At 47.3% G+C, this 17,479-nt stretch overlaps 1 protein-coding gene across 1 annotated transcript in view; it reads left to right on the forward strand.

Annotated features, from left to right (window-relative positions):
* Positions 1 to 17,479, forward strand: part of CTHRC1 (collagen triple helix repeat containing 1) — a 31,447-nt gene that overhangs the window by 13,019 nt on the left and 949 nt on the right. The window contains exons 2-3 of the mRNA XM_068234907.1: positions 5,619 to 5,840; positions 12,498 to 12,714. Of these exons, the coding sequence (XP_068091008.1) occupies positions 5,619 to 5,840; positions 12,498 to 12,714 (439 nt within the window). The remainder of the gene's footprint in view (positions 1 to 5,618; positions 5,841 to 12,497; positions 12,715 to 17,479) is intronic.

Raw genomic sequence — 17,479 nt, forward strand, 5'->3', positions numbered from 1 at the left:
TAGATGCTTTCCTTGCGTTGAAAGACATCCATGGCTACAATTACTAGGTAATGCCTAATGATGTTGATCCAGGGATTTTATCTGATTGCCATCTGGAGTCGGGAAGGAATTTTTCCCTTTAGGGGCTAATTGGACCATGCCTTGGAAGGGTTTTTTCACCTTCCTCTGGATCAACAGGGCTATGTGAGGGAGCAGGCTGGTGTTGTACTTTGTTCTCTGGTTGAACTCGATGGACGTATGTCTTTTTTCAACCAAAATAACTATGTAACTATGAAAGTGGATATTGGTGCCTATAGAGACAGCACACCTGTATCCTGGATTTCTCTCTGCTGTAACCCCACATCGCAGTAAAGCCTTTAGCAGATTGCATGCAATGTAATGACTTGGCAGTCACGAATCAGACCTCAGCAGCCAATCGCAGCAGACTTATTTACATGGCTACACAATGCTCATAGTCAATAAAAAGTCTGGCACCAGACCGCTATATAGAAACTCATATAGAAATATACCTTGGCTCTGCAACTCCGGACTTCCTAGCCAAGTCTTACAGGCTGAGGGTCTCTTTCTGTGCTCTGGCAATCAGCTCTTTATTATTTCACAGCTAATCGAGTCACATTTTCCAACTCACAGGCTGCCCTCCACATCCCCAGATATTTCCTCCTCCTGCATCCCGCCGTCACAGCCAATCATCACCTCCCGTAAGTCTATAGAGAGCCGGGCAGCAGTCACAGGGCCAGTGAGGGCTGCACAATGAATGCAGTGTTAAAGCCCATGTTTGTGTTGGAAGAGTTTATGTAGATTTGGATGGATTATAGGAAAGCTGCAATATAATGGTGGCTGGATAGTGTAATGGGTAAAGGACAACTGAAGTGAGAGGGATATGGAGGCTGCCATATTTATTTCCTTATAAGCAATACCAGTTGCCTGGCTATCCTGCTGATCCTGTGTCTCTAATACTTTTAGCCATAAACCCTGAACAAGCATGCAGCAAATCAGGTGTTTCTGACGGTATTCAAACACTTCTGCAGCCAAATAGATCAGCAGGGCTGCCAGGCAACTGGTATTGTTTAAAAGGAAATACATTTGGCAGCCTCCAAATTCTACTCACTTCAGTTTTCCTTTAACTGCTTGCCGATGGGCGTGACGGCAGCGGCAGCCTCAGGACCGCCTAACGCCGTTCGGGGTGAAGTCCTGGGGCAGCAGTTTGCAGGAGATCGCGTGCAAGCTGCGCACACATCTCCTGCTCGGGGGGGCGGAGCTCCTCCCCGCCTTTAGTCTCCGAGTGGCGATCTCCGCTCGGGAGACTGTTAGACGGCAAACCCGCCGTCTAATTACATAGTACAGCGCTGCGTTCTGCAGCAGCTCTGTACAGGGGACAGCAGTGTGACACGGCTGTCCCCTCCAGGGGATCAGAGGTGATCAGCTGTCATAGGCTGAAGGGAGGGAGGGAGGTCCTAGGGTAATAGAAATAAAAAAAAGAAAAAGTACAATTTATTTCAAAATAAAGAACAAAAATATTTATATAAAAAAAAACAACACAGTAGTGTTTATTTTTTAGGCCTGGAACCCACTAGGAATCGCTGCAGCACTTTAACCACTCTGCGACCGCCTAACGCCGATCGGCGACCGCAGAGAAGGAGCCCCAGGACCGCCTAACACAGGCGTCAAGTGTGGTGGGCGGGGATTAGCAGGGAACAAGCGCATGCATGTGCGATCGTTCCCTGTGCTCCGTGATCAGCGTGCAAGCCAGCGATCGCGTCTGGCACGCTGTTAGACAGCTAAAAAAGCTGTAATTTACTTGTCCAGCGTTACGATCTACTGCAGAGCTGTACGGGGGACAGCTCTGTTACTGAGCTGTCCCCTCGATTGTCTCACAGGACGATCCCTCTCATAGGTTGATGCCTATGAGAGAAGATCATGATGAGTGGCTCTCGGGGGGGAGGGGGGGGGATAATAAAAAAAAATAGGTATTTATTACAAATTTAATAAGAATAAAATTAATTAAAAAAAAATACAAATCCCAGCAGCTGTCAGATGCCACCAACAGAAAGAACTGTTGGTGGCAGAAAAAGGAGGGCAGATTGATTTGTGTGCTAAGTTGTATGGCTCTGCAGCGAGCTTTCAAAGCTGCAGAGCACTGAATTGTAAAAAAAAAAAAATCATCTGGTCACTAGGGGGGTGTAAGCCTGTCACCGCAGAGCTGTGTACAGGGATTCCTAGGGCGTTTGCATTGGCGATTTCCCGACGCTTGGAAGTGCTGTACAGTAAACTGTAGAGCGCTTCCAATTTGCGATTTTTTTAAAAAAATAAAACTTCATTATACTTACCCGGCGTCCTTCTTCCCTCCGTAGACCCACCCCATAAAGGAAGAGGTCATAGGTGCTTCTCTAGGACCAATTTTGGACCAATCAGAGAAGCGCCTGTGACCTTTTCCTTTAGGGGGCGGGCTACAGACGGACTAAGGAAACACGGACACCGGTTGAGTATTTAAAGTTTTATATAAAGCATGATCACTCGGCCCCCCAAACGCTGCATAATCGTTTTGATAAGCAATTTATGCAGCGCTTATATACTTAGCATTGAGCGCAAACGCGTTCAAAATGCTGCATGTTCTGCAACTGCGATTGCCCCCTAATCGCAATCGCACTAATAGGTCCCCCCCAACTCACTTACATTGGCAAAGTGTATTGGGAATCGCCGGCGATTGCCAGAGATCCCAAAACACTGCCAAAAACGCCCTAGTGGGTTCCTAGCCTGTTTTAAGGACTGGAGTGATAAGGTAACACTCTCTCTATGAAAGCTTATCACTACATGTTAACAAGGCAAGCACCGTTCACATATAAAAGCGCAAAACGGAAGCGATTAGCGTGGTAAAAGCAATGGACACTTCCGCGATTTCAGAGCGATCGCAATCAGCTCTTTATAAGCACTGTACTGAGATCGCTCTAGAATCGCCCAGAAAATGCTGCAGGTAACACGTTTGTGATTGGCGCCAATCGCGGCAGTGAGAACACTACCATTAGGTAACATAGCATTAGCACTTTAAAAAGCGCTAGAGCTTTAGCGATTTGCGGGGATCACCCACTAATCGCTTAAGTGTGAATGTGCCCTTAGTGTATTAACACTTAAAGTACTGATCAATGTGTGGTGATAAGTTTTCACTTGCCTTATTATCACTAGTATGATCTTAGTGAAATGTGGCCATAATCATTGGCTTGGTCCCCCCTAAAATTCACCCATAGACTGTGTTAATGACTGTAAGGACTGAAAGGATCCCAGGTGATCACCAGCTTTCGTTCAGATCCTATATCCCAATCTCCACTATGAGCTTCACCGATAGACAAGCCCCCACTTGAATGAGAGACTGTAATCATTTATCCGACTTTGGTTGACCACATGACTAAGGGCTCTTACACAGTAAGACGTTAGGTTTGATGCGACGTTAAGGTTGCTTAACGTGCCCCTAACGCAACGCATTGAAAGACTATAACTTGGACGTTATTTAGCCCTGCGATTGGTGCGCCGTTTTCGTTGCACAGTGATAGAACAAAAACGGCGCATGCGTTAAAAAAAATAAAGAAAACATTACTGAGCATGTGCAAACAGTCTAATGCAGCTAAAAACGTGTATAAGGCATAGCATGCAGCACTTTCATTTAACGTGCAGCGTTAGACACCAACGCAACGTCTGCACTGTGAACAGCCCATTGATTTTTCATTGCTGTAAGTTACTGTGCGTTATATGTTGTTAACGTGCCACTGTAACGTCGCACTGTGAAAGAGCCTTTAATCATGCAAGGCATAGGATCTGAGGCCAAGGAAACCAATGAAACACCTGTGAGCAAAAAAGAGACTTACGGTAAGTCCGGGGATGAGGCCAAAGGTCAAACACAGGAGGTCAGGTGACTAATAAGAGATCGGCAAACTCATGGTCAAGAACCAGCCAGGGGTCATACACAGAAGATCAGGCTGATAAACAATGAACAAGACAAGAGCAGTAAAAGCAGAAGTCGATACATGTGGCAATCTAATCTGTGGGCAAAAGTCAAGCAGAGACCTCACAAAAAAAAGTCTGAAATCACACCGTAGCAACTAAACACTATCACAGGCAATGAGCAATGGACAGGTGCAGAGTTTTCTTGAAGCCGAGACCAATCAGGTGGAAAAACGAGTCGCAGCAGACCATAGGCTGCCAAAGTAAGGCCTGGTGCACACCAAAACCTGTTGGCGCTTTGAGTCCACCAGGAGAAAAGCGCAATATAAATGTTCTGTGTTTGTTTGTTTTGCTAGCAGATCCGCAAAACGCTAGCAGATTTTGAAACGCTTTTTCCTATTATTCTGAAGCGTTTCAGCTAGCATTTTGCGGTTTTGGGTAGCGTTTTTTGTGTAGCAGATTTCATATATTGTTACAGTAAAGCTGTTACTGAACAGCTTTTGTAACAAAAACACCTGCAAAACTGCTCTGAACTGGCGTTTTTAAGAGCGGTTTGCGATTTTCCTATACTTTACATTGGAAGCAGAAATGCCTCCGAAATCCCAAAAAATGCCTCACCCCGGGAGTATGCGTTTCTGCAAAACGCCTCCCGCTCTGGTGTGCACCAGCCCATTGAAATACATTACCCACGCGTTTCCACAGCCGCAAACGGCTGTAAAAACGCGACAGAACCCGCTCAATGTGCACCAGCCCTAACAAAGTAAGTGGCTAAATGGACAGTCGTAAACTAATTTATCAATTACCCTCCAGATGCTAGTGCCAACTCTGGAGGGAGTAAGATGGACACGCGGCCATGCGCAGAAAACAGCACAGTACAGAAAACGCAAAGAAAAACTGACGAGTGTGGACAGGGCCTTATTAAGGTCTGTCACTGTGCGCTGGAAGGATCTGATACGAAGCAAGGGCTGCAGCGTGTTACCGCAGGCACTGCGCTTAACACACAGAGCAAGCTTGCTGTGATGGAAGTCTATGGGTGATGCACATAGTGTAAATGATAGAGCACGGTGCGTCGCAGTGCAGGTGCACACGACGGGAATCCCAGTGACGTACTTCCTGCCCAGCAGGGAGTCTGTCACTAAGGGGGGCGGCGCTATGCATTTGACCCTGTCGGTGCACTCTGTAGTAGGGTCATATGATTGACATTTTATGCGGCAGGAGCATCTCACCGTACGCAAGTGTAAAACTGGCCTAAGAGAATTAGCACTTTGTGTACTCTTGGTTGGTAGATGTAGCATTAAGAAGGGTCAGGTGTCACTTATATCCTATTGTTCTGTCCTATAACCTCAACCCTCTCCCATCCTTCTACACAGCTTTTTTTTTTTTAAAACCATCACAATGTTTATAAAGAAAGTAAAGGTGCTTTCCTGTCTCTGAAAGCTGTTCTCCTCCTCTATTTTGTGACTACTTTCTTCATGGGAGAGGCTTCACTCCTCCCTCATTTGCATTTCTACTGATCCTCCCCTCTTCTAGCCTGATCAATGACAGGAAGTCTTTGCTCTCTGAGCTGACAGCTATGAGTGGCTATGCTTAGGCTTGCATATCAGATTCAGTAAATGTAGATGTGTTTTTATTGTGATTGAAGACAATACAAGCCTGGTAACGCTTTTCCATCTATATCATTGCAGTACAATGGATTGTGTATGCAAGGCGCCGCGGGTCCTCCTGGCCGAGATGGTACACCGGGAGTTAATGGCATTCCGGGAACGCCTGGTATTCCGGGACGTGATGGGAACAAAGGAGAGAAAGGAGAATGTATGAGAGAGAGCCTGGAGGAGCCTTGGATGCCCAACTTCAAGCAGTGTGCCTGGAATGCCCTCAACTATGGCATAGACCTGGGCAAAATCGCAGTAAGTGTTCTATCTTCAGTAAGGTATATAAAGTGGCCATTGAATCAGATTTATCAAAACCAGTGAACTGGAGAAAAGCTAGTGAAAAAGTGGATCACATTGACCTGGAAATAAGGTGCCACCCCAAGGCGATCAGAGAGGATCTTGGGAATTTTTTAATGGTTTGAAGATGATTATGCAAAGGGGAGTTTAGCCAGGAGACAACAAGAGTCTAATGTAATAATAGCAAAGCTGAGACTTCTTTAGTCTCAGGTTCCATACTTACCTTAAGCCCTCTTGAGGCCGCTCAGTCCCTCGCCATCCCTCCGAGAGGCTCTTGTCCCCCTCAGCACAGCCTAGTAGTCTGGCCGAGTCACGCTTTGACGTGCATGCGTAGCCCAGGAGCATGCGTAGCTGGGAGCATTCTATGCCTGTGCAGTAACACTACGTGACTGTGAGTGACAAGTCTTGGTTCAATTGCCACCCCCCAGGGAAATCCCTGGTGGTCTAGTGGCCCCCACCATAATATTCTTTGTAGTCTGGTCATCACCCACAGTATTTTCTGGTACTCTAGTTGTCTCCCCATCATCCCACAGTATTCCATGGTAGTCTAATTGTCTCACCCCCCCCTCCCCGGGTAATCCCTGGTGGTCAAGTGACCCCCCCCCCCACCACCACCACCACAGTATTCTATGGTTGTCAAGTAGCTCCCCATTCCAATATAGCTTTCCTTGGTAGTCTAGTGGTCTACCATCCCCCACAGTATACCCTGGTCAGGTGGTCTAGTGGTCCCTCCATCCCCCCACCATATTCCCTAGTGGTGGTATAGTGGTCCCCATCTCCCCGCAAATTTCCCTGGTGGTGGTCTAGTGGTCTTCCCATTCCGAGTAGTGGTCTGGTGGTCCTCCTGATGCCGTCCCCCTACAGGTATGTCTTCAGAAAAACAGCAATCAAATGAGAAAATCTATAAACTCTATGCCCTGCCTTGAGAACTTGTTAGAACAGACTTTCATTGAGAAATACCATTGCAAGTGATACAATGTATTTAACCTTGTACAAACTTTGTAAATAAAAGAAATGAATCAGTTCATAAAGTTTCAGGAAATACAGAATAGTGTGTTCTAAGAATGTATAGATTTCATTATCAGCATTCTACAGACTGCAACTGCTACAAGGCTGTTATTATGCCTAAGGCGACACTCATAGCGCTGTGTTGCGTCATTGCTGAGATTTTATTGACGAAGAATGTCGCACAGCAATGTAAAGTTAATACGACATTCAGAGTGCATGCAGTTCGATACCTGGCAACTATATGTGCTGACGCACTCAGTGGTAGTCTATGGTAACGCTGACATGTTTGAATATTTGCGTTGCATCACGCTCAGTTACAGGCAGAGCACATGCGAACGTCTGTTTTTTAACTCCCTAAAGACCGCCTCACGCCAACTGGCATGAGCATGGCAGCAGCTCCAGGACCGCCTAACGCCAATTGGCGTATAGTCCTGGGGGCGTGTCTTGCTGGGGATCGCTCTACTCCTTCATCAGTCTCCCAGCGGCGACTGTTAGACGGTGAAACCGCGTCTATTTACATTGTACAGCGCTGCGATCTATGGCAGCGTTGTACTGGGGACAGCCGTGTCACTCGGTTGTCCCCTTGGGAGGCTCAGAGAGCAATTGGCTCTCGTAGGCTGATGTCTATGAGAGCCGATCGCTGTGATTGGCTGGCAGGGGGAGGGAGGGGGGAATATAAAAATAACAAAAAGATAGCAATATTTATTTAAAAAAAAACCATAAATAAATAAATAAACATGCGGGCAGTGATCAGAGCCCACCAACAGAAATCTCTGTTTGTGGGCAGATAAGGGGGGGGGGGGGGGGAATCACTTGTGTGCTGAGTTGTATGGCCCTGCAGCAAGGCCATAATGGAGCTCTGTGTAATTAAAAAAGTAAAACGAGCTGACACTTACCTGGGGCTTCTATCAGCCCCCTGCAGCGGCAATGTCCCGCGCCGTCCTCTCCTGATGCGCCGTTCCCCGCCGCCGGTCCCCGTGTAATCACGCGAGTGATTACACTGCAGCTGCGCGGCCGAGCTGTCGCTTCCGCACGTGTCATCAGAGCTTACTGCGCAAACGCAGTACAAGAAAACTTCATACTGCCCCTGCGCAGTAAGCTCCCGATGACGCAAACGGGATCGCGCATTACTCGTCTGTCATCAGAGGAATAATACCCAGTGCCAGCGGCGGGGAACGGCAGATCGGAGGAGGACGGCGTAGGACATTACCGCTGCAGGGGGCTGATAGAAGCCCCAGGAAAGTGTCAGCTTGTTTTACTTTTTAACTAGCACAGAACCCCTTTAAAGCTGCAGTGGCCTGAATTGTAAAAAATAGCCTGGTCAATAAGGGGGGGGGGGGGGGGGGTGTAAGCCTATGGTTCTGAAGTGGTTAAAGAGCTTTATACTCTCAAATGCGCAACACAAATGGGCACATCTATGGTACAATTTTGATTCTTATGCCTCCATTATATCGCATGTCACTGCAACCACTTTGCGTTGAGTTTGAACTCGGTTGTATAGCAACGCAACACACTTCTCCACTGGAAGCCGTCCTGGCCTAAATCCCAAACCAGGCATTAAGGAGACCGTGTAAGAACAGCACTGCCCTTCATGTCTTTTCTGCCAAAACAGCTATTTTCTGTAGTGTGGTGGTATTCTGGCCCTTATTCAATCCACTTTTTCTCCTATGTTTTCTCCTAGGTGGTATGTTCACAACCACCTGAATTGAGAAGTATATGGAGGCTGCCATATTTATTTCCTTTTAAAGAATACCACTTGCCTGGCAGCCCTGTTAATCTACTGGCTGCAGTAGTGTCAGAATAATACCAGAAACAAGCATGCAGCTAATCTTGTCAGAGCTGACAAAAATGTCAGAAACCCCCGATCTGCTGCATATGCTTGTTCAGCGTCTATGGCTAAAGGTATTAGAGGCAGAGGGTCAGCAGGATAGCCAGGTAACTTGTATTGCTTAAAATGAAATAAATATGGCAGCTTCCATATCCCTCTCTTTACAGTTGTCCTTTAATAATGAGAGAAAGGCCTGCACACCTGTAATAACACTGAACAAAGCAAGTGGCCAAAGTGGGTGCTAGGTCTATAAAACGGACTGAACTTAAAGAGAAACTCCAACCAAGAATTTAACTTTATCCCAATCAGTAGCTGATATCCCCTTTTACATGAGAAATCTATTGCTTTTCACAAACAGACCATCAGGGGGCGTTGTATGACTGATTTTGTGGTGAAACCCCTCCCACAAGAAGCTCTGAGGACCGAGGTACTTTTGGCAGTTTCCCACAATGTAACAAGGTTCACAGACAGGAAATAGCTGTTTACAGCTGTCTCTAACAGCCAAAACAGCTAGCAGCAGCTACATAACCTGCCCACAGTAACAATGTCACCATGTAATAAATGTCAGAATGTAAATCGGGGAGAGGAAAGATTTTACAATGGGCAAACACTGACTAAATCATTTATACATAATTATTGTAAAAATGAAGCACTTTTTTAATTACATTATTTTCACTGGAGTTCCTCTTTAAGGTGGGTACACACATCAGATAAAAGTCTTTAGAAAATGAAAGATCACAGACCAATTTTACCCCCTTCAATGTAGTATATGAGCATACTCTACACACAGTCTATTCTATGGAGCTGAACTCCCCATCAGATAAAAATCTTTGCAAGATGCTGAACACACAGATGCTGTACACATGCAAAATGCATTCAGAGTCTATGATATCTGCAGATCCCATACACACCTTGTTAAACGGACAATCATCTGCCGATCAGATCCACCAGGATGGATCTGCAGATAATTGTCTGATTTGCAGATGAATGTCTGTTAAACAAGGTGTGTAGGAGATCTGCAGATATCATAGATTATGAATGCATTTTGCAGGAACTGATCTTTTGCAGGAACAGATCTTTTGCATGTGTTTTCAGCATCTTGCAAAGATTTTTAACTGATGGGGAGTTCAGCTCAAAAGAATAGACTGTGTAGGTATGGCTCTCATACTACATGGAAGGGGGTCAAATTGGTCTGTGATCTTTCATTTTCCAGACTTTTATCTGATGTGTGTACCCACCTTTAGTCCTAAAGATCGCTGTAAATAAAAGATTGAACTGCAAGCCAATGCAAAGTCTGCAATATATTTGTATTGAAAAATAGTAACAACAAGCGAATAACATGCTTACACAAAATAAACTATTTGTAAGTAAAGTAAATGGACTTTGACATGTAGTCACTCTGCTGTTTGCAGCTGCTTATGCTGCGTTTCTTGTATCCTGTAACTGCTTTATAGTGCTGATATTTCTTTGAAAATTGTTGACACTTACTTATATTCAGCCTATTGGTTATTGCAGAAGTGACTACCTGAGTGTCCTAAGATACAGACCAGAGTGTCTGCAGAGGCGTAGCTAGGGTTTTCAGCGCCCGGGGACAAAGACTATTAATGCGCCCCCTAAGGTGAAGGGTCGTGACCAAATGTGAGCGTGATTATGGGTGCTCCACATTTGGTCACGCCCCTTCAAATGTACATGGAGGTTAGCAGGCTCACGCTCACCCACCCTCCCTCAGTATGTACCTTCCAGCATGTTCCAAGACAAATTCAGCAATCATGAGCCCCCCCATCAAGACAAATTCCGCAATCATGAGTAAACATGAGGCCCCCAACATGACCAACTCAGCAATCATGAGGCCCCCAACATGACCAACTCAGCAATCATGAGGCCCCCAACATGACCAACTCAGCAATCATGAGGCCCCCAACATGACAAATTTAGCAATTCTGAGGCCCCCAACAAGACAAATTCAGCAATCATGAGGCCCCTAACAAGACAAATTCAGCAATCATGAGGCCCCTAACAAGACAAATTCAGCGATCTTGAGGCCCCCAACAAATCATGAGGCCCCCAACAAGACAAATTCAGTAACCATGAGGCCCCCAACAAGACAAATTCAGCAGTCATGAGGCACATAAATAGACAGCATTTCACATAAATAGGCAGAATGCCCCCTTAATATGGTAGACACCTCTCACCTGGCAGCAGTTCCCCAAAATACACTCAATCTGACAGCAGTGCTTCCCCAAAAATAGGTAGCCCCAGGTCTATAGGTGTCCCCAGAATAGGTGGCCAGCAGTATAGATGTCCCCAGAACAGGTAGCCAGGGGTAGAGATGTCCACAGAACAGGTAGCCAGGGGTATATGTGCCCAGTATATGTAGGCAGGGGTATGTGTCCCCAGTATATGTAGCCAGAGGTATATGTGCCCAGTATATGTAGCCAGGGGTATATATGCCCAGTATATGTAGCCAGGGGTATATATGCCCAGTATATGTAGCCAGGGGTATATGTACCCAGTATATGTAGTTAGGGTTATATGTGCCCAGTATATGTAGGCAGGGGTATATGTGCCCAGAGTAGGTAGCCAGGAGTATATGCCCAGTATATGTAGGCAGGGGTATATGTGCCCAGAGTAGGTAGCCAGGGGTATGTGCCCAGAGTAGGTAGCCAGGGGTATATGTGCCCAGAGTAGGTAGCCAGGGGTATGTGCCCAGAGTAGGTAGCCAGGGGAATATGTGCCCAGAGTAGGTAGCCAGGGGTATATGTGCCCTGAGTAGGTAGCCAGGGGTATATGCCCAGTATATGTAGGCAGGGGTATATGTGCCCTGAGTAGGTAGCCAGGGGTATATGTGCCCAGAGTAGGTAGCCAGGGGTATATGTGCCCAGAGTAGGTAGCCAGGGGTATATGTGCCCAGAGTAGGTAGCCAGGGGTATATGTGCCCAGAGTAGGTAGCCAGGGGTATATGTGCCCAGAGTAGGTAGCCAGGGGTATATGTGCCCAGAGTAGGTAGCCAGGGGTATATGTGCCCAGAGTAGGTAGCCAGGGGTATATGTGCCCAGAGTAGGTAGCCAGGGATATATGTCCAGTATATGTAGGCAGGGGTATATGTGCCCAGAGTAGGTAGCCAGGTCAGGTGTCCCCCTCCCCAGCAGGAGGGGAGCAGCGCAGAGAAGAGGAAGAGCTGCTCTCCCTCCCTCGCTGTCCCCTCCAATGTCCGGGTGGCTGGCAGCGGCGGGCGGAACTTACCTCCGTCTCGTCGCAGCGCCGGATGGATCTGCCACTACTCTGGTCTGGTCCAGACCAGAGCAGCGGCTGCGCACCCAAACTTCCGCCCGGCGCTGGAGCGAGACGGAGGTGAGTTCCGCCCGCCGCTGCCAGCCCAGCCACCCGGACATTGGAGGGGACAGCGAGGGAGGGAGAGAGCACCTAAGGTGAGGGAAGGAGGGGGGATATGGCCCCCCTTCCCCACCGTCCGCACAGCTCTCTCTCTTCTCTGCGCTGCTCCCCTCACCCGCCGGAAAAAAAAAACCAAAAAAAACCCCCGCAGCTCAGCCAGGCGGAGGGCGCCCTTGGGGACCAGGCGCCCCGGGGCACTTGTCCTACCCCGACCCCCCCTAGCTCCGCGCCTAAGTGTCTGCTGTGTTTTGGGGTTAATTCATAGCTTCTGTTAGCTCATTACTATTTGTAAGCTTGTTATTATCTTGTCGTTAACCTTACTATTTTCCAATACAAATACATTGCAAACTTTGCAAATGAGGTTTTCACGCATCTGTTGTTCCCAGGAATGCACGTTTACCAAGATGCGTTCCCAGAGCGCTCTAAGAGTGGTGTTCAGCGGCTCCCTACGCCTCAAGTGTAAGACGGCCTGCTGCCAGCGCTGGTACTTCACCTTCAATGGAGCAGAGTGCACCGGACCCCTCCCTGTGGAGGCCATTATCTATCTAGACCAAGGCAGTGCCGAGTTCAACTCTACCATCAACATCCACCGCACTTCAACAGGTAGGTTTAACCATTTCAGCCAGCTGGGATTTTTCACCTTATGCATCAGAGCAATTTTCACCTCCTATACATTCGCCAATAACTTTATCACTAATTATCACAATTTATTGACCTATATCTTGTTTTTTCCGCCACTAATTAGGCTTTCTTTGGGTGGTACATTTTGCTAAGAATTATTTTTTTATAAATGCATTTTAACAGGATTAATAAGAAAAAAATGGAAAAAAATGATTATTTCTCAGTTTTCGTCCATTATAGCTTTAAAATAATCCACGCTACCATAATTAAAACCTATGTATTTTATTTGCCCATTTGTCTCGGTTATGACACCATTTAAATTTTGTCCCTATCACAATGTATGGTGCCAATATTTTATTTGGAAATAAAGGTGCATTGTTTCCGTTTTGCGCCCATCACTATTTATAAGCTTATAATTTTAAAAATGTTCGTAGTATACCCCCTTTAAATGCATATTTAAAAAGTTCAGACCCTTAGGTAACTATTTATGTTTTGTTTTGTTTTTATTAAAAAAATGTTTTCCATTAAAAAATTTATTTGGGTAATATTTTGGTGTGGGAAATAAACAGTTAATTTTTAATGTTATTATATGTGTAAATCGTAATGTAAATTGTAATGTAAAAAATATGTAGATGTAGTTTTACTATTTGGCCACAAGATGGCCACCTTGAGTTTTTTTTCTCCTTGTGCTTCTCGCTAACCGGAAGCACAAGGGGGACGCGGAAAACTTTATTTGCAGAAAGACTGAAGCCTCTAGTAAGAGTGCTTCTGTTTTTCTGCTGGGGACATGGATCGGTGATCGGGAACCATGTTCCCATTCACTGATCCCAGGGCTACCGGGGGGCAGCCCGCGATCGCGTGCGGGAGAGCGCCGAAGCACGGCACCGCAGCAGAGCAGCCGCCTGGAAGTGAGCATAACGTCCGGGCGGCTGAAATGGTTCACACTACCAAAAAAATGGAAAAAATAGGGGGAGGGAGTATGATTAGATAAAGGATGGTCCATGAGTGTTATCCACGTCATGCCAATGGAGGGGAGGGAGAAGGGATTTGGGGTAGGGGGGGAAGAGGTTGGTGGGATGATTAAAGGGAACCTAAACTGAGAGGGATATGGATGTTTCCTTTTAAACAATGCCAGTTGCCTGGCAGTCCTGCTGATCTCTTTGGCTGCAGTCAGGGCCGGCCCGCTCATGAGGCGGGGTGAAACATTTGCCTCAGGCGGCAGATCTGGGGGGCGGCACCCGCCCGTCCATGGACGCTGGGGCCGCCCGCCGAGCTGGAGGGGTAGCGGGCAGAAAGGGGGTATTGGGCCTAGCGGCGGGGAGGGGGGTCGGACCCCCCCCTCCCTCGCCTGGGTCCCCCGATCTGCGCTCCTCCTCCAGCGTAAAGTACCAGCCAGCGTGCATATGAGAAGAGGCAACGGGCGGGGGAATCACTCACCTTCCGCGTTCCATCGCGTGCTCCACTGACGTCACTTCCGGCAACGCCGCCCACTGTATTGTAAGTGGACGGCCTTGCAGGAAGTGACGTCGGTGGAGCGCACGATGGAACGCGGAAGGTGAGTGATTCCCCCGCCCGTTGCCTCTTCTCATATGCAGGTTGGCTGGTACTTTACGCTGGAGAAGGAGCGCAGATCGGGGGACCCAGGCGAGGGAGGGGGGGGTCCGACCCCCCTCCCCGCCGCTAGGCCCAATACCCCCTTTCTGCTAGCTACCCCTCCAGCTCGGCGGCACCACCCCCCCCCCCCCCCACCCACGGGGGGGGGGGGGGGAGCGATTTTTTTTCTAATTTTGCCTCAGGCGGCAAAAAGTCTAGGGCCGGCCCTGGCTGCAGTAGTAGCTGAATCACAGACCTGAAACAAGCATGCAGCTAATCCAGTCTGACTTCAGTCAGAGCACCTGATCTGCATGCTTGTTCAGGGACTGTGGCTGAAAGTATTAGAGACACAGGATCAGTAGGAGAGTCAGGCAACTGGTATAATTTTAAAAGGAAAAATCCACATCCTTCTCAGTTTAGGTTCCCTTTAAAGCATTTAGTAGCAAAATCAACAAAGTTTACGGTGACAGAAGTGTAGAATAAGCAGTACAAGAACTATATCCAATTTGTCTCCAGGTGAACAGTGTTATAGATGGAAAAGCTATAAACAATTTGTTTGAATTTGAATGTTGGAGCCAGAGAAGCCTAGAATAAATGGAGGACATATGACAGGCCTGCATTATCCTGCCAGTCCGTCCAAGAGGACCAGGTCTTAAAGAGCATCTGCACTGTCCAATTTGTACAATAAAAAACCTACCAATCGAGTCACTGTGATCTCCTGGATCCCGCTTTGCCGTTTCCGCCACTCCCCGTCGCGATTTTGGCTTTTAATCGCCAGCTTTAGGCAGTGTTTACAAACAAAAACATGCCCGCTAACCAGGAAGTGGTGTGTGTGTGTATTACTACTGTGTGTGTGTGTGTGTGTGTGTGTGTGTGTGTGTGTGTGTGTGTGTGTGTGTGTGTGTGTGTGTGTGTGTGTGTGTGTGTGTGTGTGTGTGTGTGTGTGTGTGTGTGTGTGTGTGTGTGTGTGTGTGTGTGTGTGTGTGTGTGTGTGTGTGTGTGTGTGTGTGTGTGTGTGTGTGTGTGTGTGTGTGTGTGTGTGTGTGTGTGTGTGTGTGTGTGTATATATCTCACAAACTGCATCAGTCTTGCCTGAAACTGAGAGCAGAGAGTGAGAAGCAAACAAAGCACTCAGAGCCTGCAGGGGGTGTGCATAACTTGCATTCGTTACAACAGAGGCAGCTCATTCCTCTCTGGGTCGACAAAGCTTGACAAAGAAAAGAAGACTAGATATATTACAGAGACAGAGCAACTAGAAAAGGCTGCAGTAATCCAGACCACATTAGAACAGGTATAGGAACTTAAAGGATAGAAGAAATAAGGCTGAAAATGTTGTTCTTTAATGAAGTTAGGTATGATATCCTTAATTTTGACTAGTATTTGTTCAGAGAGCATTATTTCATTCAGGTTATTGAAAACCAAGTCAGTGGACAGAGAAGGGGAGTTCCAGTTAGATGCTAAATGTTTTTAGCTATTGCCATAACATGTATAAATCTGTGGGTTGGGTGTCGTATCGAAGAGGGCTGATTGCTACTTTTAATGCAGAGAGCAGTAAAAGTTTGTACAGCTCTGCTAATCGGCAAATGTACCCATTGCTGGCTAGTGGCTCTCTGCCTGGTCTTTTTACTCTGCTCCCCTTTTTCTCTACGCAACCATTTCCATGGCAATGTGTCTATTCAACAGAGGAGGGATAGCAAAGTGATGAGACCAGGTAGGCAATTTCTAGCTGGTGTGATGTCACTTATTGCTGCTCTACTTGTGCTTTACGTAATAGAGCAATGCCAAATTGTAAACGTGCAACACCATGATGTAGTTGGCCAAAGAAGTCTTCCGAGATGAGTCTGAGCGTGTGTGGCTTGTTAATGTATCTTTGTTCTGCCTTTTAGGAGAAAACAGTACGACTCCTAACTCCGCCCACCTAATGACTTGTTACTCCACCCACATCATCCACTCCCTTACTTGAACGACCCTTTATTCCACCCACATCCGACCTAAGGACCCGTTACTCTGCCCACAGCAGCATCCACCCACTTAGCTGTGCAGACCATTCCTTGGAAAATGTATGAACCACCCTGGCGGAATGATTATTTCTGGATTTTAGGGCGTTTTCAGCAAGTTTCAGACCCTGAAATCTGGAAAAACATGCCGCCAGAAAGCCCCAGCACTCACCTCCCTGGGCTCCAGCACTGCAATATTCCCTCCATCCTCTGGGTGGAGCTGTAACTGTAGTGAGATCACTGACGGCTTTCCCATCGCTCTGCATTGAGCTCCCTGCGGCTAGGCTCGGGGTTACCGACAGGGAGGCTAAATGAAATAATAAAGGGTAATTTTTTGTTTTTCATTACATTTCTGGAGGTGTCAGAGGCAGGGGCGTTACAAATACTGTTAGTGGAGAAACATGAGAAGCACAGAACGAGGCGTGCACAGTGGGGGGGGGGGGGTTGTTGATGGGGCATGATGGAGCTGTTACTTGCGGTTGCATGTTTGGCATTAAGTAGAAGTGCACATACTCAGTAAAAAAGCGTGATGACGTGGAAGTTATTTCACCGGTAATAATCACATTGGCTGATTAGCAGAGCTGTACAACATTTTACTGCTCACTGCATTGAAAGTAAATGTTTTTACACACAGAGAATGCTTTCAAATGTTCTTTTATGCATCTAAGAGCGGCAGTAACGTAAGCAGTAACTGTATGCTTCACTGTACCTGACACAACACAAGCATAAGGTGCAGCACCGCTGTCCCGATCCATTGCATTGCATTCCTGCTGTCACAGGGAACGCAACGCAATGACCACTGTAAACGTGGCCAAAGGGAAACGCTCCATGAGCTTCCCACATCATCCATGAGACCACTGAACCAGTACTGGGACCCTGTGGAGGTTCACGGCTGCACTCTCATCCATGAACAAGTGCGGCAGCACTGCATCTCACACATGTGAAGTAACATGGAGTGACTTGGGCTCTGTGTGGAAAAGGCCAGCCCCAGCGGCTGTGTGCTACTCTAGAGGCGTGAGACGCCTTGCGCAGTGCAGCTGTGCTCATTCACGGACGGAAGCGTGGTCACGCCCACTCTTTAACAATCTCTGTTACGAAGAGGTTCGGGAGGTCCCAGCGCTGAAGCGGCGAGGTGGAGGGAGACAGGGGAAACCTCT

This window comes from Hyperolius riggenbachi, chromosome 5, assembly GCF_040937935.1.
Source record: "Hyperolius riggenbachi isolate aHypRig1 chromosome 5, aHypRig1.pri, whole genome shotgun sequence".
NCBI classification, from domain to species: Eukaryota; Metazoa; Chordata; class Amphibia; order Anura; family Hyperoliidae; genus Hyperolius; species Hyperolius riggenbachi.